The sequence below is a fragment of the Andrographis paniculata genome, unplaced genomic scaffold (genome assembly GCF_009805555.1).
Source record: "Andrographis paniculata isolate CXL003 unplaced genomic scaffold, ASM980555v1 Contig46END, whole genome shotgun sequence".
NCBI lineage: Eukaryota > Viridiplantae > Streptophyta > Magnoliopsida > Lamiales > Acanthaceae > Andrographis > Andrographis paniculata.
Window position 1 is genome coordinate 858,418 of NW_026137580.1, and position 22,755 is coordinate 881,172.

Here is a 22,755-nt window from a genome sequence, read left to right on the forward strand (position 1 = left end):
TTAAATGTGAAGTATGATACTTCTCTGTCCCAATTCAACTGGGCATTTTGGTATTTTAATTAAATTAAAATACAATAATATTTTATTAGTTAGTGAAAATGTATAAGAATTTTTGATATTTTTGTTATTTTATTTTATGTATAAAGTAATTACGTATAATGATATATTGATAATTTAAGTAAAAATTAAGAGTATTTTAATATTAGTGTATTATTAATTTTTTTAAAATGGAAAATTAATATTTAAAGTGAGAAGTAATGATAAAAATAATATTGTGAATTGAAACGAATGAAGTAAAATATGAGATAAAATATATTTTTGATTATTTTTTTTATTTACTAATGTGTGAATTTTAATCCAGTTATTTTTATAATGATAATTTTGGCCCTTTATTTATTTAAATGGTTCAATTTCAGTTATTAATTAATATTTCTTTTAAAAAATAATAAATATAATTATTACCCCCTTAGCGAATTAAAAATATGATCATTATTTTTTACATCTAAAAATATAATTATTTTATTTTTAATTAGAAATCATATATATATTTACTATAAAAGATAAAATGTAAAAAAAAAAAAAGAAAAAAAGAAAAAAAACAACATATTAAAATTTGTGTCGAAAAATTTGTACTTATTTTTTTATGACTGAGGTCATGTATGATTTCAAAAGTTTTATTCTTATTTATAATTTAAATTAATTTTTATATATTTTTTAAACATCTTCAAACAAATATTTTTCTTAGATAAATGTTTTAAAACAAATTTAAACATCAAATTTAAAAATAATTCGTCTAAATAGCATAATTGCAAGGTTTTTTGTCTTAATTAAATTGCATATGAAAAATAAAAGAGCTTTTTTTTTTCTTTTTTTTTTTTAAGAGAAAAATATGATATCAAATGTGGTGATATATATATTGTTTTTGTTGACAGGTACTAAAGAAATCAATTTTTATGAAATATATTTTTAAAGATAGTATATTTGTGTGACAATAAATAAAATAAGTATATCTATTAGTTCTTTTAGAAAAATAATAATTATGAATAAAATTTGAATTATATTAATTGATAAAAGATCAAAATTATTATTTTAAAAATAAAATAAAAAAATTGACACAAATAAGAATAAAATATTAAAAGAGTCATTTTACTACTATAGAGATTAAAATTGACAAACGTGAATAGAATGATCAAAAACATATTTTACCCTAAACTATGAATGATATAAAAATAATACTCCCTTAACATTAAAAATATTATTATAATTGTATTATTAATAAACATATTTTTGTCATTTTCTATTGTTTTATATTATATAGGTATAAATATAATAATTAATATTTAAAGATCAATATTGTATAAAGTCAATGAGAACATTTTTGCATGAGGAATGAAGTATTTTATATTAATTTTTACTTTTATTAGTCAATGAGAACCTTTTTGCGGGACGAATGGAGTATATTCTATATTGTATAAATATACCATATTTTTAATAATATTTTACCTGATTTATTTTTAGATGAGATGACTGTTATAAAAATTATAAAAAATATAATATATATAATATTTTCTTTTATTTACAAAAATTAATAATTTAATATTCTTTTCGTCCGTTGCTAAAAGTCAAATTTATATTTTGTATAATTGTACTTAACATTAAAAATATATTTTGTACAAATATTTTTCTATTAGTATTATAAGACACTAGTAAAAGTATTTTTGCTATTTTTCTTAATTCATATTATATTTTTATATAATAATTAATATTTAAAGATAACATAAAAAAAATTAAATAAAAGCGTTAGAGTTGGACGAATGTAGTATAATAATATTTTATATAAAAAATAGTTTCAGTATAATTCCTCTTACCTACTATAAAAAAATATATTTATAAAAAAATACAAAATGAATCAACGTGTTTTTTAAAATTGATACATATAAAATAATTATTTCTTCACAAAATATTATATGTAAATTATTATTTAATTATTTATTAAAATTAAATAAAATTTATAAATACCAAAATCAATGTTTACAACCACAATTATTTATAAAAAAATACTATAAAAATAATTTTGTTATTAGTGGGCCGCATAGCCTTACTTATTCAGACGTTTTAAATACATTAATTGAGCTTTGTAATATATGTATATATATATATATATATAGAAAATATATTGCGTGGGCGTGGGGATGTTTCTAGATATAAATTATTTAAATTTATTTATTTTCTCTGCAATTTCTATTGTGTTAAGTCACAAAATTTCCACAATTATATTTTTCTTAAAATATTTCTTTTTCTACGTCCAAACTGTTTGCGATGAAATCGTTGAAGGCAAACCCTAACCTACAGTTTTGAGAGGTTTCTTTTGTCTCCGGCGAACGCGATCGAGAAAATTCTAGGATGCAAGGGCCTGTGGATGAAGCAAATTGGCGAGATTGATGTCAAGGTATTTTTTTGTTTGCTTTCTCCAATTTTTTTTCATCAATGCATAGCATATGGATATTACTAGAAGCAACTTCCTTCAGGGACAGGGGACCTGAATCGTTACACGGATTGAATCTGTTGTTTTTCTGTTTAACCAATTGGGGATTTAGTGGAACAATACTAAGGATTTAGTCTTTTCGGTGTTTATTGCTGTTCTAAGTCTTGATGAATGGAATGATCGTGATTTGATTTTAAGCTGTTATTATTAAAGGGCAAATGGAATAATAAATAAAGAATACTACCATCTTTAGTGTTTTTGTAATGATAAGCCCTGAAATTTTAAATTTTATGTGAAAGCTTTATGGTTTTTCTGCCCCATTTGTTACCTTTTCCTTCAGGTGATCAGTCATTGCAAATCAAGATATTCCAAATATGAATGTCGTGTTTTGACATGTTTGACATCAATGCGAAGTGTCGACTGGATGACTTATGTTTTTGAGACTTTTGTTGGCTTTGTTCAATTTTGAGGATTTGTATTTGTTTGTGAGAGGAGGTAGTAGTGCATTTGACCTGGTGAACTCCTTATTTGTCTAAGGAATCATTCTCTGGATTTATATATATTTTTTTGTGAGAGGAGGTAGTAGTGCATTTGAACTTGTGAACTTCTTATTTGTCTAAGGACCATAGAGGCCCTTTTCAGTAATGATGATAGAAGTTTTATGGCATATCAGTAGACCTGTGTCAATATGTCTGTTGTTAGTCCAGTACCTTCTATTATTCATTAGGGTTAGTGGCTTATGTGTTATATACCATTGGTTGAATGGGGTGAGAAGCTGCATGCAGACTTATGTATCTATATGTTTATACATGTATATATATTTGACATTCCTTTGTTCATTAAATTGAGACTTTTATGTATGCCTTAACATTAGTTAATCAAATTCATTTTCCTTTACCATTACCTTTAGCAAGTCCTGGTTGTCATAGAGATGGTTTATATCTTTTCTATTTTTGGTTTCCTTGATAGTGTAATTTGAGTTAGATAACCAAAATAGAATAACGTAATCAGCTACAATTCAAGTTCTTGAGTTTCAGTATTTTATTAATAGTGAAATTAAGTTAGCTTCAGGTAATTGTGCCTGATGTGAAACGTTCTTCTTCTTACTCTATTCACACAGGGTGAAACTGGATATGATTTCAATTTAATATCAAATATGAATAATGCTTACTTGGTAGGGTTCATGTATGGTAGTTGTATCAGGTTGTGTGAGTTCTGTTGGTTTAGGTTATACAGACAAGCTATGTGGTGAAGAATGGTGAAAAAAATTCTTTTTTGAACTATGCAATATGTAGGTATGCACATCTACAACATATTGTACCATGAGATGTGCCACTCAGTTGATTTTATGAATAATAAGTGAACTTAGTTTTGGTTTCATTATGTATATTTGGGCCAGAGAAACTATATGGATATCAAGCTGCTGCATGAGTTTATCATTTATGCACTATATGGATGATTTAGAGGTTAAGGATCTGAAATTTTTGTATTTGGTTGTCTGGGAACAACTATGTGAGTTATCCTGTTTGAGGACTTGTTAAAATTATTAGAGAGCAAGTGCACAATGTGCACTACAAGTCTATAGGTATTAATCTGTAATTAATGGGCAATCAATATATATTTACATTGTTATATTCTCTCAAAATTTTTTAATTGCATTGTCAACATAGATCTGTGGTCTTGCTATCTTTAGATACTACCCAATCTGATGCCTTGTTCTCTCTCTCTCTCTCTCTCTCTCTTGCATGCACACACACACCTGCACAAATTTTTGGTTAGAGTCCTGCTAATGATGCCTTTAGTTACTCTATTAAAATCCAGAAGGTTGATTATAGGATGAAGTTTGCTGGGTCATGAAACTTATTTTCTGTTCTTTTCAGCTTGTTTTTATATGAATAAAGATCTAATGAAATCATATGATGAGCCTACTGAAGAAACATGTATGTAGCATGTTGAAAGTGGGCAGACATGTATCCTGAGCACTGTAGAGGGGACTAACTCGACTTCTGATTCTTTCTCTGAAATTGCAGTTGGTGAGGCACCTATATGGCACCTGATGCAGCTGCATCAGATGATATTTCTGTGCAATCAAAGTCCAAAAATAAAAGCGTTTCAGAGGCAAATGATGATTGCTTCTCTCGTGCAAGTAGAACTGATGAACATGCCAATCAGAAATCTAGTACCGAAGATAGTAGAGTAAAGAACAATACAGAGAACAACATTAGTGGAGAAAGTTCTAAAGGGCGACCTAGTAGTTTGCAAGCTGAATTGTATATACAAAATTCTATATTGGTGAACTCAGCCATTTCAAAAACCATCAACACTGCTGATTCAGTTAAAGCTCAAAATACTTCGTTGCAAGGTTCCAACCAAAAGCTAATGGATGTGAACAATGATACCCCTTGCAAGGCAAAGAATGAACTGGAGGGCTCAACTGAAGATTTAGTTCCATCACCCACTGGAGGTGTGACATGTGCTGACCCACCTCAGACAGTCTTAAATTCCAATGAAAAAAATGATGGCATGGAGTTGGAAGTTCCTCCGGTCAATGAGAGTGATGACTCTGATATGGTGGAGCAAGATGTAAGAATGTGGCTTTATTTTTTTTTGGTGGCTGATGATAGATTTATTCATTTTATCATAGGCTTTGACAATTATTTTCCCAAATTTATTACATAGAAAGAGATTGCATATTTAAAAAAATTTCTACAGCGAAAATATTTCAAATGGCTCGTAGTGTTTTGATTTGTGGCTACGTCTCATGGGTCATGAAGAAAATAGATAATCAATTTCTGTTCTTAATATCCTGAATGAATTTGTATTTTTAAATTTAAATAGCAAATGCAGAATCACCAGTTTAATTTTGTACAATAGTTACATTTATAAGCCTGTTCTTTGCTTCTAAGTGCTAATTTCTCCTTCAAAGTCAGTTTTTATGCCTACTTCAGCATACATTGATAGTTTAAATCTATTGTTTCACCTATCTATGAAGTTAAATGGCATATTATAGGATTTTACCCAAGTATTTATGATAGTCCTTAAATCAGTTTATGGCTACTTCATCCATGACTCTAAAAACATTCCGTTTTGATGCGGTTTATTGGTGACCATGAGTTTATAAACAAGTTATTTCATCCCATGTCACTAGTGTGTGTGTGTGTTTTTTTTTTTCAGTGACTAAGGGCTGATTAAATTTCATCTCTGCTTTGAAAGGTGAAAGTTTGTGATATCTGTGGAGATGCAGGGCGAGAGGATTTGCTTGCCATCTGTTACCGATGTAGTGATGGGGCAGAACACACGTAAGCCTTAATATTCGTTTACGAAGTGTTGTACTCTGCATTTATAAAGACAATACAATAACATATCCATTCTCTCCCAGTTACTGTATGCGAGAAATGTTGTCTAAAGTCCCTGAAGGTGAATGGCTGTGTGAAGAATGCAAGAATGTAGAGCGGGCTTCAACTGGAAGGCGAGAAAAGGCTGGAAGGATTGATGAAAATGAGAAAAATAACTCCTCTGGTCTAGCCAGCAGTGAGCACCCTCATAGTTCTGATGCTGAGGGACATAATACAAAAGGGTACATGAAAATTTCTTGTAAAAGACCGAGAGATGAGGCTGATGGTGAGGTTTCATCGAAGGCAAAGAAGCCTGCTCTTGACTCAATAGTTGGGTCACCAAAGAACTCCAATTCTAGCAAACCAGCTGCTTCTCTTTCTCGTGAGAGTTCTTCCAAGAACTTAGTTAAGGGTAGGCTGCAAGCCTCGCATCTTTCTTCCTCAGGTGCTGTCCAAGTTAATGATGCTACAGAACCAGCAATTTCTGCTTCAGATCTACGAGCACATAATTTTCGAGGTATTGCATTTGCCTGCACATTTTAATTTTTTATTTTTTCTCTCCCCGGACATTTGCAGATTGTTGGTCCTGGCTTGGGTTTCACCACAAGCATAGTTCTTATTAACAATTCATCAAATTTTCAGGTACCTTCTCAAAGTCCAATTCCTTTAATTCTCTGAACTCAAAACCAAAGGTCAAGCTTGTAGATCAAGCCGTTATCCGGAGGCAAAAATCTGCTAAGGAATATAGCTCATTTCGTTCGAAGGAGAGTGTTGGCAGACCAATGGGAAAATCTATGTCATTTAAATCTACAAATGCCAACCAAACTGAAACAAAAATGAAGATGATGTCTCCTAGATTGTCTGAGAGCACTCAGGACACTAAAACTATGAAACAGAAAACTCCGTTTGAACATCAGCGCTTGTCTAGAGCTGAGAATTCATCTATGACTTTTATGAAGGGTACATCATTGAGTCCTTCTTCAAGAAATGATAAAAGGTCACTGTCTCGAACAGAATCTTCTGTTCCTACCATTGCTAGCAACCATGAAATGAAGCCTGCTCAAGGTGAAGGCAAATCAGCTTTATCCAGATCATTCAGTCTTGCAGGTCGAAGGACCTCAGATATATCCAGCTCTTTAGGTACAGTTTCATATTGTTGTTTGAGTTAGTTTGTTGTACTTATTAGTTTTTATCCTTTTTTTTTAAATGTTGCTCTAAATTCTAACATTATCTGGGCAGGCGAAGCGAAAAGACCGTTGCCATCTAGTCATGCTACTTCAGCTAATAATGGAGTTAATAACATTGAGAAAAGATTAAACCAGGCTAGTCTGAAGGAAGAAGTATCTAGTTCTGTTTCTGCTGAAAGACCACCTTTTGTTGGTAATGAATCCTCTGGAAGAGGAATTAACCTTAAAGCAGCTATTGAAGCTGCTGTACTAAAAAAGCCAGGGGTGTATCGAAAGAATAGAACATTGGGTCAACCTGATGATTCATCTGCATCAGTTCTAGCTGGAAAGAAAAGGTTATGCACTGATACAAATCTGCCTGATAAACCCGCAGAATCTCGAGGCATAAATGCTGATTCCCTTGCAGAAGAAATTCCCAATAATGTTAAGCATTCAACAATAATTTCTGGTGAGGGTGCTCTACGTTCTGGAGGACAAGAAGGTATCTCTGGCCTGTCCTCTGGGGGCATGAACCGAAATGTTTCAGCAGCAGTTCCGTTGCTTCTGAAATCCGTACCAGTCCCTGAACATGAATATATATGGCAGTATGTACTTATTTTCTCTAATCATAGCATTTGAATTTTACCTTCTCATGATTTGGTGCTACACTAGTTTATTTGTACTGATACTGGGGCTTATGTACAGAGGATGTTTTGAGATATATCGTGGCAGTAAATTATTTGACTTATGGGAGGGAATTCAAGCTCATGTATCGACATGTGCATCACCTAAAGTAATTGAGGCTGCAAACAAGCTTAAAGACAGAATAGTACTCTACGAAGTGCCTCGCCTAAGCACCTGGCCAATACATTTTAAGGAACATGGTGCCACAGAAGATAGTGTAGCCCTTTTCTTTTTTGCTAGAGATGTTGAGAGGTGAATTTTTTATTTTATTTTTATCTTCCATTAGTAATTTGGATCATATTCATTTAATTTAAACATACTGATTTTCATCTGTTTTAAGAGTTCCCGCCTTGTTAATGGAACAGCTATGACAAAATTTTCAAAGTTTTACTGGATAATATGATGAAGAATGATCTTGCTCTCAAGGGAAGTATAAATGATTTCGAGCTTCTGATATTTCCTTCCAATAAGCTTCCTCACAAGTCCCAGCGTAAGTAAAATGGAAATTTTGTAGATTGTAATTTTACCTTTTTATTTCAATGCTTGAGAAATGCTTTTTTCTTTTTTACTCAGTTTTAAATGCATGCATTACTATAAATTCTGATGAGATGTGAAAGTTGAAGTCCAAAATTTTTGCTATTGATGATCAAAATGCTTTGTTTTAATGAGTGTTTTATGATCTTATTTGAAGTTGTTTCTATTTGAAGACAACTTAGTGTGCGTCTGTGCATATGCCTGATGTGATTATGTGAACCACATGGAGCTGAGATTATTATGCTAACCAACAATGAAATTCCTTAAGTATTAAATACAATTTTATCTGTTTGCTAAATTATATGGTTGAATTTCTATCATCCATAGATTGCTTTTATTTATTTATTTTTTAAAATATTTTATTTGCATGATAGTATCTAGTTGTTTCTTGCATATGCTTAGTATTTTCAATAGCTCAAGATTGGATAGAATGTATTTATGTTGTAATCTACTTGCAGGGTGGAATATGTTATTCTTCCTTTGGGGTGTTTTTAGAGGCAAGAAAGCAAACTGCCTGCAACACATGCCTGAATCCTTGAAACAAATTGGTGCTCCCCAAGATATTCCTCCACCTGTAATGTCCTTGCCTGATAATAGATGCTCACAAAGACCGATTACTGAGGAATTACCTGCAACTGGGGATGTAGTTCAAGTGATCAGATCCCCTACCTCAGAAACCTTACCAAACGCATTGCCATCAAGACCTGTTAATGGAGATCTTGTTGCAAAACTATCTATTTTGGGTCAGGTAAATAGCAGTGTGAATTCTAGTTCCCCAGCTGCAACACTGAGTGGTACTGAAAATAATTGCAAAGAAATGAAGAGTCTTTGTCAGGTAACCTTTTTTTTTGCTGCACAAGCATGATATTGCCTATGTTATTTAATTGCTAGTTTGAAATAAGCATGTTATTCAATGTTTAAGATCTAGATCATGCATCTTTAATCTTTGTTGCCTATATGGTGAAGAAAAGGTAGCATTTAATCATTTTTGGTGGTCCTCTGATTACGGTTGTCTTTTTTTGTTTGGAAGCTGTTACATATAAAGAATATTACTATGATGATTGATACATTCTTCTTTACTTTTTCAAATTCAGGTTTCTACAGTGCCTTCTTCTACTTTATGATTTTCAAAGCTATAACTCCTCTTACAGTTTTGTCAGTGATATCCTCATTTTAAAAATTAACTCTGTTATTTGTTTCTTGTATACATTCTACAGTTTCACCAACTTCCTTGTGTATTACTCCTTCTGATTATTGCAATTATTGAGTACAATCACATTGCTTTTGACACGCCCAAGAATTTGGGGTTTTGGTTATGTAGCCCAACATATGGGCAAGATATGGTCTTCAGGTCTAGCCTTTAAAGAAATATATTTTTTCCTAAGCATGACAAGAACATGTTTGCGCTTTCAGTACAATATTTGTTGGAAGTGATTGGGTTATGCTTTAAAATGTGTACACACTCTTCAATTGACAATTTTCTAAGTATAGAATTATTAAGCATGGCTTTTTAAGTTGTGCCTGGCACCCAGTTGGTGGTTTATAACTAATACTTTTTCACAGGACACTACTGCATAGAGGCATCTCTATTTCCAGTAAATGTCTAATTGGTATATTATTGACATTCAGTTATCAAATTCAATAACTCTTGTTTTGTTTTGGTTTAGATGCAATGAAAGTCTACGCATATTCCTGTAAAATATTATATGTTTCCGCGGTTTCCTCTGCAACTTGACCCAGCTTGATGATTTCATGATTGGCTGAATCTTGTTTTGTATTGTTCTTGTTGTTCTTTCCTAGTTGTGGGTTATTCTTCTTGAGCTTAATATCTATCAAGATTCTGCTGTGCTGATGTTTATGAAAATGTTATTATGCGGTTTTGCATGGAACTTTGATAGTTTATAATGTATTTTATACACCATAGGTTGGAGGCGATAATCCCAGCTCCAGTGCTTCCCCTGCTACGAAAAGTTCTGGAAGGGAGCAAATGCTGATGCAATTGGATAATCCCCTTGATAGAGTACAGACTTCACCTTGCTCGATGGAAGTTGCAGCTGGTAATGTCGGGGGCAACATAGTTGTAGGACCTATGTTGGATGTAATAACTGCTGGAAATCAAGTGAACACACTAGTAGATTCTGGAGGTCCTTTGAGGGATGGAAAACTTCCATTGAAGAATGAGAGGTTTAACGGAGACCTTAACATGGAGCCTGACAGATGGAGTTTTAACCACAAGGAGGGCATGCCTTCTGAGCAATATGTGGGCCCTCAAACTTCCTTTACCGCCATTGGTCCGCTGGAAATGAGGAGTCACGGAAGTAGCGGAGCACATGAAAAGGTAAAGACACGCGGGAGACTTTTTTTCTGATTTATACATGTGATGCTAGAAAAGTTATTTTGGCTATGGTTTTGTGTCACAGATGAATCCATTGGCTTCTGCAAATCTGCATGAAGAAGCTCATGTCAATACTTTAGTTAGCGAGTGCAACGACAATGCTGAAAGGCGCTTCTTCCCCATCGAGTCGCAGCCTGAGAAGGGTGGACATTTGGCTGATAGCTCCATCCCCTGGAAATTGCAGCTGCCGGAGCAAGACCAGCTTAGTGATAGGGCACCGAATCTTGAACTTGCATTAGGGGGTGAAAAATGCGTGAGAGGTCTGGATATCCAACCCTTGCTGGTTGATAAAGTACACCCGAAAGTGAATGAGGAACATATACTTAAAGAGACGGTCCCCAAGGCAGAAGATGATGTATCTGCGACACTTTCCCTTTCCCTCTCCTTCCCGTTTCCAGAAAAGGAACTCAGCGCAGAAGCTGCTCCGAAAACCAGTAGACGTATGGGTGAGAGGGAACACATGAGCTCGTCGATGCTTCTGTTTGGCGATCTAGGAGACAGTTAGCAAGGAAGGAAGGTGACTTAGTGGCCTGCCTGAGAGGGAACACATGAATACATCATCATCGATCAGCCTGCGTCTATGGAAGAAAGGTAAAAACAGAAACGAAAAAGAGAGGGAGAAAGGGTAAATAAGAAATAGTGTTGTCACTTACTTGAGAGTTGTGGTAGAGAGAGAGAGAGAGAGAGAGAGAAGAGAGTTTCCATAATGATAATTGCTGGCTGAGCTTTATGGTGGTGTTTTTTTGGCCCATAAGTAGTCTCCTTTCACTCAGGCGACTTTGCATTTGTTATAAGAAGAGAGTTTATGTTGATGATGACATGACATGACATGACATATTCCTTATATAAATATCATCATGATCCTCCACTCTTGTTTCGACACTTGATTGGACTCGTGTTTGTCCAATGTCAATCTCTAGCTCCACCTAAAACAGCCTTCTTTTTAATCTCTAGTTCCATGTGTATTATTTTGGCCTTTTGTTCTATCATTTTCAGAGAGCTTCAAAGCTTTACAATTCTCAAATATTATTATTTTTGTTAATACTTACTATTAATGTGTTTTTTTTTAATGAAAAATAAAATACTAATGTGAAATATTTAGAAATACAGAGAAATTAAAAGTTAAAATTCAACTAAAACCAAAACAAAATAATACACACGTATTTAGTTTGTGTTAGATTTTTAATTTGAATTTAAATCTTAATTTATATTAGAGCTGTTAACGATCCGAGTCGAATCGAGCCAAATTTTAAGTGTTCGTTAATGTTCGCGAACAAGGCTCGGGCTCGTTCGTTAAGCTTTCGAGCTCGTTAAGAATTTTTGTTGTTTGAGCTCGTGTTCGTGTTCGGTTCATTTAGGCTCGATTAAGCTCGTTCGAGCTTGTTTGTCTTATTTTTTTAAATTTATATATAAATTATAAAGAAAATTTTAAATTATTTTATTTATATATAAATTATAATTTTATATGTATATATAATATTTATAATAAATATATTATTTAAACGAACGTTCGCGAACAAAGCTCGAACTCGTTCGTTAACCAAACGAGTTTGTTTATGTTGTTCGGCTTGGCTCGTTAACATTCGCGAACGAACTTTAATCGAGCCGAATCGAACTGAATTCACGAAGGGCTCGATTCATTCAACAGCTCTAATTTATATAAAATTTTATTTACAAAATATTATAAAATATAAATCAAATTAGAGCCATCAATATAGGATAAATCCGTTGGATTGACAATCCACCTCACTTATAGGAGATTGGATTCTAACTTTTGAAGCTATGTTAAAATATAAACATAAGCGAGTTTAATCTAAGCGGGCCGTGAGTTAGAAGTGGGTTAGCCTGTGACCAGACAAACATAATAAATAGTAGTATCTAGTCTCAATTAAATGTATTTATTTTTATCATTTTCATTTGTCACAATAAAAAATATTAATTTTCTATTATAATAAAAGTAATAAAATATTATGCCAAAATATTTTTTGTTTTTGCATAAATTATAAATATACCATTATATATACAAGTAATTTATAGATAGGTAAAAAAATATCAAAATCATTTTATACGTTCTTTAATAAATAATATATTATTATTTCTTAATATATATTTTTTTTAAAAAAAGATATTTTTAATTGGACTGAAAAAATTATATTATCATCAATTTAAACCAATTAACCAATATTGTTTAGGTCGGTATTCTTCTTCTTTTAACTCTCTTGTCAATGTTTATTTCGATTTTTTATTATTTATTTTATTTGTCTTTCCTTTTACTATTTTATAATTTTATAGACTCCTAAAATTCATTATGATGGTTTAAAAATAATTTTTTTATTATTAAAATTTTTAAATACACCAACATGATATTTATTTTATTCTTATTTTTTATTTTTTAAATTTTAATATTGATCCGCAAACAGTCCGCTGGTTATGATCATGGTAGGTTAATCCAGTTCGCTAATCAGTTTTGTCAGGTTTAAACCAGTTGTCCGAATTTTTATTTTAGCTTGTCCAACTCTACGTACAAAGAACAAAGGGTGTGTATACTTGTCAGTCGGATTTTCCAGCTGATTTTACTATTTTAATTTTTATTTTTTTCTCAAAAAATATCAAATCAAAAATCCAATTTTTATTTATTTTATTACACTAAAATTTAATTTTACATTCAAAACATCACATCACATCACGTCAACCAACTATTTCAATTCAAAATCAAAATCCAAAATTAAAAACCTCACAAAAACACACCCAAAATGTATCTGCCCAAGAAAATAAAAAATAAAAAATAAAATAAAAATGTCAGGATCCATCCACATATATAACGTACACTATTTCCATAAACACAACCAATCATCTACCTATATTCGTTCACAAGAATTAAACACACCAAACCAGACCAGATATATATGGAGAAGAAGATACTCGTCAGAAAATTAAATTTAGAAAAAAATAAAAATAAAAATCTACCAGCTACATACATATGTCTCTACTACTGGAGGCTTCAGCAATGCCCCCAAATCCCTTCTTCATCCCTTCTCCTTCAAAATAATTTTCACATGTTATCAAGACTTCCTTTTACTCTCCGACGTTAAATCCTGACCGTCGCTTTTATCCGTGTCGTAGTTATCGCGTTGGCACTCGATCTCAATGCTGCTCGCTCGGGTCCTTCGCTGCCTCCGATCCTGCACAACATTACACTAACAATTCAAACCTAAAACAAGATTTTCATTTTTCCATCTCATTCTATCTTTAGTGCAAAAAGTTCGTAACGAGCGATGCAAAAGGAAAGAAGTCGGTCATTCATACCTCTCTCGGTATAGGATATTCTTCCGACTCGAGCATCCGAACAACTTGGCTCATCCGGGGTCTTTTGTCCGAGTCAGGATCGACGCATCTCAAAGCAGTAAGAAGAGCTCTTTTGAGGGCTCGTGTCGATGGTCTCGTATCGATATTTGGATCCACAACCTCATCCGATCGCCTGCTCCCGACCATCATTTTCAGCCAGTCCACCAGATTAACCTACCGAGAAATATTTCCTTTTATAATTCAAATTGTGTCGAAATATCGACAAGAGTTCGTGGATGGAGTTAGTACCTCAGGTGCGGGTCGTCCATAGTCGACCGGATCCCTCCCCGTAATTGCTTCCAATAGCAAAACCCCGAAGCTATAGACGTCGCTCTTTTCATTTAAAAGTCCCGTGTTTGCATATTCGGGAGCCACATATCTGTTTTATTATTTCGATCGATGAACAAAGATTTCATATTCACAACACTTGAAAACAGAATCGGAAACTAACCCGAAGGTACCCATGACCCGAGTAGTGATGTGGCTTTTTCCGGCGCCGAGCAGCTTAGCCAGACCGAAATCTGAGACTTTAGCGTTGAATTCGTCGTCAATCAGTATGTTGCTCGATTTTATGTCTCTGTGGACCACTTTCGGTTCGATTGCCTCGTGCAGATATGCGAGGCTGTCGTAACAATTGCCAAATTATTGATTTAACTAATATCGAAACGGACAGAGAAAATAATTGGTTAAATGAAGAGCTTACGCTCTAGCCGTGCCGAGGAGAACCTTCATTCGGGCTTCCCATGTAAGAAAACCGTGCTGACGCATTGCCCCGTGAAGCCACTGCTCTAGATTCCCATTGTTGACGTATTCATAGACGAGCATCCTGAGACGACTCAGACAATCTTGTTAAAACAAATACTATGATTATCATTCGACATTATCTTAAATCGATATTGAGATGTACCTATGAGTTCCTTCAATACAATATCCCAAAAGTCGGACCAAGTTCTTGTGCCTGACATGGCCAATTGCCTCGACCTCCACTCGGAATTCTTTCTCTGCTTGACCTCTGTTTCGGAAAAATTTTATTACTTAAGGAATTCGACCAGAAAAAAGCGAAAATTCATTAGATCGCAAGAAGTAATGTTAGCGACTCACAGATTGTTGAGGAGCTTCTTAACGGCAACGGGAGTTCCATTGATAAGCTGCCCTCGGTAAACAACGCCATAACCGCCTTCCCCGATAACATTCTCCTTCGAAAATCTGTTGGTCGCAAGTTCGAGGTCTCGTAAAGTAAACCAATGGCCCCAGCCCAAGTGAGAAAACTCGGGCAGTCCGGTCAAGGGAGAAGGAGCCGTTATTGGATGAGATGACGAGGACGGCTTGCAGCCCATGAAAGTTCCCGAGCTGCCCTCTTCGCCTGATTGCGATCCGCAGTCGACGTGATGGAACGAGCCTGATTGGCTGCTGTTGTCTGCATTCTTGGCTTTGGGCATTTCCAAATGGACCAGAACTTTGTCGGATTCCTTGTCGCTCGATTTGTCGTGAATTGTGAGAAGAATCCCGTCGCGCGGGACAAATTCATTTGTCGACACATGCTCTACTCTTACTTCTTTTATTTCCTTGGATATGGTGGGGATTTGGCTAACGGGAAGCTTTTCTTGCGCCCTTCTTAATTTCTTCCGCGAAGTTAAATAGAAGGTTAGCGCGAAGAGGATAACCACAATCAATATACCGACGATTATTCCAATGATTTCCCAAACTTTGAGGCCCAGAACGCCGGCATTCTGTGATAGTCCGGCATTGAGATCAGAAGCCATTCCTTTAAACTGTCGACGCAACCTGTTTGATAGAAACAGAACATGCTGATCAACGGCACAATTATTTCACATAAAAAAGGTAATACGATGAAGATATCATACGAACAATAGAGTTTGTATAACACTAATTCACATGATTAGCACTAAACGACAAGTTTATGCTTTCAAGCAAAGTGTTTATTCAACTTATACTTGCGGCAAAATGTGTACTAATTTTTTAACAAAAGGGCGACGGATTTATTAATGCTCACATCCGACCATTCGTTTCACAATTTTTAAACACATCGAACCAACAATCAAATCCAACCACATGAAAACATATATACGAAGGGCACTTTTGCATAATGTTACATTCAAACCGAAACCAATAAAAGGGTACTATACGACGACAGTTCTTTCACATAATGTTCTAACAAGGTGGACATATATTAACTGATGAGCAAACTCGACCATGTAAAAGGTACGTATAATGAGCAAATTATGTTTATTCTGACAAAACAAATCGATGACATACTCAGCAACATAAAATGGTATGTAGGATGACACCCTTCTTCCACATAATGTTTTTAGCACAATGAACACATCGAATCGATCGACAGCTCAAACCTATCGAAGTAAAAGGGTATAACAATGGCACTTCTTTCACATAATGTTTGTATCACGATAAATACTTCAACCGACGCTCAGACATGATCCCGTAAGCAGCAGTTCATTACTCTCAATCCCTTCCTCGGACAAATTCAATCGATAAACCATTCATTTCGAGCAAAAGAACAGGGATCAAAATGTACTTCCTAATCAGCTTAGAGCTGCAACAAAAACAATAAACTAAGCAACGGCGAACAGAATGATTGCTAAGTAGATCAACAACACAGTATGAACAGTAAATCCATCGACAGACATGATTCTCGACATCATTGTGCCTAATTCATAAAAAGATCTCAAAAATCTTTCTACTCTGACCTTTAATTGAATCAGACAACACAGTATTCACCCTCAGTTGCCAGATCTCGAACTCAAAATCCCCATTCCAACAGATAAAATTGCGTCCAGCAACAGATCCCCCTTTCAAAAGAAAACCCTAAATTACCTGCAAAGAGCTCCCGCAATCCCAAATCCTCACTCCCAACCTCCAAATCTGACGAATTCCCCTCCAAACACTACACCGCATTACCAAATGCGGGCTTCTTCCGAGCCCAGACGATGACGACAATAGGGTCACTGTATCTGCACGGACAATACATAGAGAGACACACAGAAACGCGATAAATTAATTGTGGCTTCAGGTAAAGGGCTTCTGATGAATTTGTTGGGTATATATAAACAATACAATAATTTCGAGGGGAGAGAAAATGGGGGGGAAAGGAAGAGTGCAGTTATCAATGGTAGGTAATGAGAAAAGGCCCTGATAACAATTCTCACACTACAGTAGTAAAATCGAAGCATGTACGAGATGGGTTGGGTGGATGGCAGGCACCCCTCTGTCTGCCCTTGTCTAATTTTCAATTGATTAATTCTCTTCCCCTTTCTTGTGAAGATGACTTGTGAGCCAGAAAAAATCATCAAACAGAATTCCAGACTTGTAAGCAAGTTCCTTCCTTTTGCCATCAAATAGCGAAGAACAGCCTGTAATTTGATGGAGCTGAGAGAATTCTTACGGTTAGGTTTACTTCAAAAATTATTTCTTGTAAAACTGAAATTTAAATGGATAATTCACATCAGCATTATGTAAATATGTAACTGTAATAGTGCAGTGATGGGACCTAAAGTTGGACCACTTTTTACGCGACTTGCCATGTAGGGAAGAACAAAAAGAGGATAAATTATAAGTACATACATACATATATATATCTATAAAGAAGTGATTATAAATTAAAGAAAGGAAACAGATGAGTAATGCTCCATCTCCATGTCAGGCTTTGTGGACTAGTCTCTTCTTGCCTGCTTTTGATTAAAAATATGGTTTTGAACAAAATAAGAAAAAAATGGTTTTGAATTAAAATACAGATGGATAGATGTGTGATAACAAAAAATGTATATGTGGGTGTGGGTTTAAAGATTTGTGTCGAGTTGCAAGTGTACAAAAATGGATACTGTAAAATAACTCCTTTGAATATTAATAAGACATTATCTGGATAGCTGTCCAAGATTTCAAACATTCAAGTATAATTATATTTATATCATTTTTCTTTTTCGAAAAAAAAAAAAAAACATTAATATAATGCAGTCGGTTATCTATCAATCATTTTATAATGAGGGCCAAATTAAAGGGAACTGGGGGGGTTATATTTGGGTGTGTTTGGTCTCAGTTGAATTTTTTTATTTGAATTTTAAATAGTCCCTCCGCCTCGTAAAAAAAAAAAAAAAAAGATAAGGGTAATTTTAAGGTGATATGATTATTTATAAAAATAAAACTATTATTTTTGGGTATTAGAACGGAGGGAATAATAAATATGCTTAATTTAAATATATATATATTTTTTAATAGGGTTAAATATTCATATTTTGTCAAATTCAAATCAATATATATGTTCGAATTTTTTGAAAAAATCAATTTAAACTGATCTGAAATTCGAATTAAAAAATTTGAATCCAACTTTAAAATTTTGAAATTCTCTCTCTTTTTTTTTATTTTAATTTTCATAATTTTTTTAATAATATTAAATATATATAACAAATAAAAATAAGTGTATTAAAATATAATTAATAATTTTAAATTTTTATTTTTATTATATTATATATAATAATAAAATATATTAAAATATTATATTTCAGATTTCGAATTGGTTCGAATATTTAATATTGGATTTTAAATTTTAAAATTTATAAACTATTCAATCCGAATCAAATTTTCGAATTTTACATATTCCGCTTACTCTTATTTTTTTTAATAGAGTATAAATTTATATTAATATAATATTTTAAATATAAAAATAAAAAATAAGAAATTAATTCAATATTTTTGGAAAAAAGAAAATAATTGATATATAGCAAAAGTATTGGGAAAACCCCCAACCAAAGAAATAATTTTTACGGGTTGTTTGAAGATTGACATAGACTAATAGAGCCGTGTTTGTTTTGTATTATTCTTTAGTGTGTTGAAAATGATGATAATAAACTATTTAATATTTTTTAGGGGTAAAAAAATGCTACTATAATAAATTCTTATACAATTTTTTAGATAATAGAATATTTTTTATTACTAATGGTAGGTGGCTGATGCTTATGGTTAGTGTCGTATTCATAATCATAGGATGAACACAATTATATATACTCCCTCCGTCCGTCCAAAACTAAATATCCATTTCCTTTTTGCATGTAGTTTTAGAAATATTAGTATTATATTGGGATATAGTAGAAATAAAGTAGAAATGACTAAAATAACCTTATTAGTATATGTGATATAAATGTAATGATATTTGTTTAATATATTGTAAGTTGTAAGGGTATTTGTAATGTAAAGTAGATAGTACACTAAAATGATAAAATGGATCCTTTGTTATGGGACGGAGGGAGTATATAATTATAAAAAAATATGATTATAAATTATAAATATGATTAAGATTAAAAAATTAAAAATTAAAAATTATAAAATTTAAAATATAATTAAAGTGTATAATTATATTTTAAAATAATAACATTATATGAAATAGACAAAAATAAAAAAAATGAACATTTTATGTGGACGAAGAAATGAAGTATTTTACTTTATTTAGTTGTCCATCATAAAAACATTTATTTAGGGTGTGTTTGTTTGGAGGTTTGGATTTTGAATTGGGATTTGAATAGTAAAAATTTTGAATTTGAATAGTTGTATGATGTGATATAAATAGGTGATGATGCGATGTTTTGAATGTAAAATTGATTTTTAGTATAATATAAAAAATGAAAAATATATGTTTGATTTGATGTTTTTGGGGGAAAAATTTTGGATGAATAGTGAAATTTTATCCAAATCCATCAAACGAACACACCCTTAATCTATTTTCTACAACAATACTTTTACAATTTAATATATTTATAATAATATTACTCAATAAACTTCTTAAAAACAACTACAAGGAAAAAAAGTATATTCATATGCTTTTATTCAATGCAATTATTTTTACATATAAAATTCTTTTATTTCTTAAAAAAAGATATTGTTTAAAGATTCCCCATACTATAAATTAGAACCATCTATCTTAAAGTATTTTTATAGAAAATCATAATTATTATATAATAAAATAATTAGAAAATTATAGTGTTATTTAGAGCTGACAATTGGTCGATTCGTGTCGGATTGAATACTTTAAACGGGTTAAATTACTCAATCCTAACTCGACCTGTTTATTATCGTGTCGGATTCGGGTTGACTCGTGTTGACCCGTATACATAATTAAGTCGAATTTCTTGATTCAAATTAAATAATTTTTTTGTTATGTTGTCATGTTATGTTAGTTTTTATTGGTTTGAACGTAAATTAGATTGAATTATTTAAAATTGAACTTAGTTTAAATTAATTTATAATTATTAAATTATGATTATTTTATATATAATAAATATATTAATCAATATTAATATATTATAATCGGATTATCGTGTCGGGTTCGTGTCAACCCATATATAATCGGGTTGAAATATTTGACCCAAATCCAATTATTTCGTATCGAATTGTCGTGTCGGATCAATTTTTGTTAGCTATAGTTATTATATTGGAAAATATATTTAAAAGAAAAGCATTTTGGAAGTCAAAGCAACATATTTGTCTTATTTGAATATATATATATATATATATATAAATAAATAAAAAAAGACACAATAGTATTGTGTCATTAATTTGTCGACGACATATGTCCCTCGCCAAATTTTATTTTAAGAGTAAATACATACACAACCGACGTATACATATATATATATATATATATATGCAGGCAGATTCAATCAATTTGAATCTGAGTTGAGTTACTAATTATATATAAATAATAAATATATATAGGTGTCCAAATTAAATTATTTTTTTGTTTGTTAGATATGTTATTTATATATGTACCAACAAAATTAAAAAAAAAAAAAAAATGCCCAAAGGATAAACTAAATAATTAATGTAAATTAAATTAATTGCTCGAACCCCTTGTAAACATTCATGACCAACAGACAGCCCCTCATAATATATGGGCTGTACCTAATTAATGCGTGTGTGCATATTATATTAATTAATTTATATGTATTTAAAAAAAAAATAAAATGATTTTGACGAATGTCTTGCTAACTTTAAAAGATTATTCTAACAAACTTGTTTAAATTTGGCTTATTGCAATTTATTTTTAAATGAATTGATTTAACTGTAAAATTTATCGCTATTATAAATATTTGGGTCGATGATATAAAGCTAGCATACATTAAGTTCAACATCATGCTAAATTAATTAATCTCATTTGTTAGATCATTTTATTTTATAATCTCGTGGCTTATAATGATATGGACATTGTATTAAAATTATTATTATAACTTTTTAATTAAAGAAATTAATAACATTAATTGTGGATGTTATATTTGACAATAAGAATGACCCTAAATGATGGAAATTTGATATATTAAATTTTAATCGAAATTTTTACATCGAAAGTAATATGATATTGACAACAAGAACATAAGCTCTCTGCAAAGCATTAAAATAGTTTATAGTTTAAGATTACACATGAACAATGAAAAATATCCAAAAATGATGTAAATAGTACGATAACGATGATATATTTTTGCTAATCATTTACAGTTTATTCTTTTCTAAAATAATAATATTAATTACAAAAATCTAGCCTGAACTTAAGGATTTATTTTTAGGAAAATAAATCACAATTATTTACAAAAATATTTGTTATACAACTAATATAATATTTCTTATCATATTTTGTTACAATATTCTATATTATAGTATTTTATTTCTTTCAATAACAATTAATTTATAAAATTCGAGTACCTTCAATAATTAAAACACAAGCAAATCACAGGGTTTGTTTGGGTTGTTTATTTAGTTAGGGTGTGTTAATTTGTTTGGTGTTTGGAACTTGGGAATTTAGTTTTTAATATTAAAAATTTTGAATTTTTTAATTTATACTATATGAATAAGTATTAATATAATATTTTTAACGTAAGTTAAAATTTAATATTATATTAAAAGAATATGATTTTTTTTTTAAAAAATAATAAATAGTAAAAAATTTTAAAAACTACTCGATAAAAGAGTATAATTCTCCTTTAAACTACGAATTACCTTTCCCTTTCCCTCTCCCTCTGCCTCTCTTTTCTTTAGAAACTAATCTCTCAATATTTATTAGAAACACTGAAAACTAACTCTAAAAAAACAAAAGAAAAACTCTCTATAAATATGTCCGTCAAGAGCTAAACATGTTGCAACTCTAAACCACCTAACAAACAATTAATGGGTTAGGAATGAGTTTAAGAGTTTGAGTTTGGCTGTTTGGGTTTGAGTTAAATAGTTTGGGCCGAATATGATGTGGCGGGCTAAGGAGTGGGCTCGATTATTGAAGGAGGAGTTGAGTTGGGCTACAAAGGGCTAAAATTTTTATGATTATCACCTATTTTGGTCTTGATTTAATTAAATTTAATTAATACATACATACGTACAAATATAAACTTAGTTATGTCAGTGAAATTCATCATTACTTTTTGTTCATTGTTGCACTCGCAGACAAACATTAATGCAAAATAAATATATCACACATAAATCCTTATATGCACTTAGATTAAACACACACCAATTCCTGCATAGTACACACAATTATTACAATACTAAATAAGCATATAAGTAAGTTTAAATAGATTTCATACAATGAATCTACAAATTATAAACGAGCACACAAACTACTTTACGATCCAACAACACAAAATGATTTTCACAAATAAAAACAACTATATTTTGAACACGAAACTTAGAATCACATAATAGGAACTTTCCACCTTAGTTGACGTCAACTAGAAAATACACAACTCTGAGCACTAAGCACAACTATGGCACAAAATTGCACAACACAAGCACTCAACTTCT

The 22,755-nt window shown here is 31.8% G+C and overlaps 2 protein-coding genes across 2 annotated transcripts; one reads left to right on the forward strand and one right to left on the reverse strand.

Annotated features, from left to right (window-relative positions):
* The first annotated feature begins 2,253 nt into the window (after window positions 1–2,253).
* Window positions 2,254–11,567, forward strand: LOC127252732 (uncharacterized). Its single transcript, XM_051277041.1, has 11 exons — window positions 2,254–2,449; window positions 4,516–5,068; window positions 5,699–5,784; window positions 5,865–6,337; window positions 6,463–6,960; window positions 7,060–7,591; window positions 7,692–7,922; window positions 8,036–8,160; window positions 8,663–9,039; window positions 10,129–10,542; window positions 10,625–11,567. Exons 2-11 carry the CDS (start codon window positions 4,532–4,534, stop codon window positions 11,102–11,104), a joined length of 3,753 nt encoding a protein of 1,250 aa, XP_051132998.1. The 5' UTR covers window positions 2,254–2,449; window positions 4,516–4,531; the 3' UTR covers window positions 11,105–11,567.
* A 1,804-nt stretch (window positions 11,568–13,371) lies between these two features.
* Window positions 13,372–17,366, reverse strand: LOC127252733 (probable receptor-like protein kinase At5g18500). The gene is made up of 9 exons (XM_051277042.1): window positions 17,130–17,366; window positions 16,671–16,934; window positions 15,046–15,729; window positions 14,852–14,956; window positions 14,648–14,770; window positions 14,396–14,566; window positions 14,194–14,323; window positions 13,906–14,118; window positions 13,372–13,781 (listed from the first exon to the last, which is right to left on the reverse strand). The coding sequence occupies exons 3-9, from the start codon at window positions 15,705–15,707 to the stop codon at window positions 13,662–13,664; spliced, it is 1,524 nt and encodes a 507-aa protein (XP_051132999.1). The 5' UTR covers window positions 15,708–15,729; window positions 16,671–16,934; window positions 17,130–17,366; the 3' UTR covers window positions 13,372–13,661.
* Between the last annotated feature and the right edge of the window lie 5,389 nt (window positions 17,367–22,755).

Bases quoted from the DNA above. Each gene is read 5' to 3' on its own strand.
- LOC127252733 (XM_051277042.1), bottom strand. From the start codon at position 15,707: ATGGCTTCTGATCTCAATGCCGGACTATCACAGAATGCCGGCGTTCTG. The intron at 14,324-14,395 runs GTTAGTTTCCGA...ATAATAAAACAG, and splicing joins CGGGTCATGGGTACCTTCGG to ATATGTGGCTCCCGAATATG. The intron at 13,782-13,905 runs GTATGAATGACC...AATGTTGTGCAG, and splicing joins AATATCCTATACCGAGAGAG to GATCGGAGGCAGCGAAGGAC.
- LOC127252732 (XM_051277041.1), top strand. From the start codon at position 4,532: ATGGCACCTGATGCAGCTGCATCAGATGATATTTCTGTGCAATCAAAG. The intron at 9,040-10,128 runs GTAACCTTTTTT...TATACACCATAG, and splicing joins AAATGAAGAGTCTTTGTCAG to GTTGGAGGCGATAATCCCAG. The intron at 10,543-10,624 runs GTAAAGACACGC...TTTGTGTCACAG, and splicing joins GTAGCGGAGCACATGAAAAG to ATGAATCCATTGGCTTCTGC.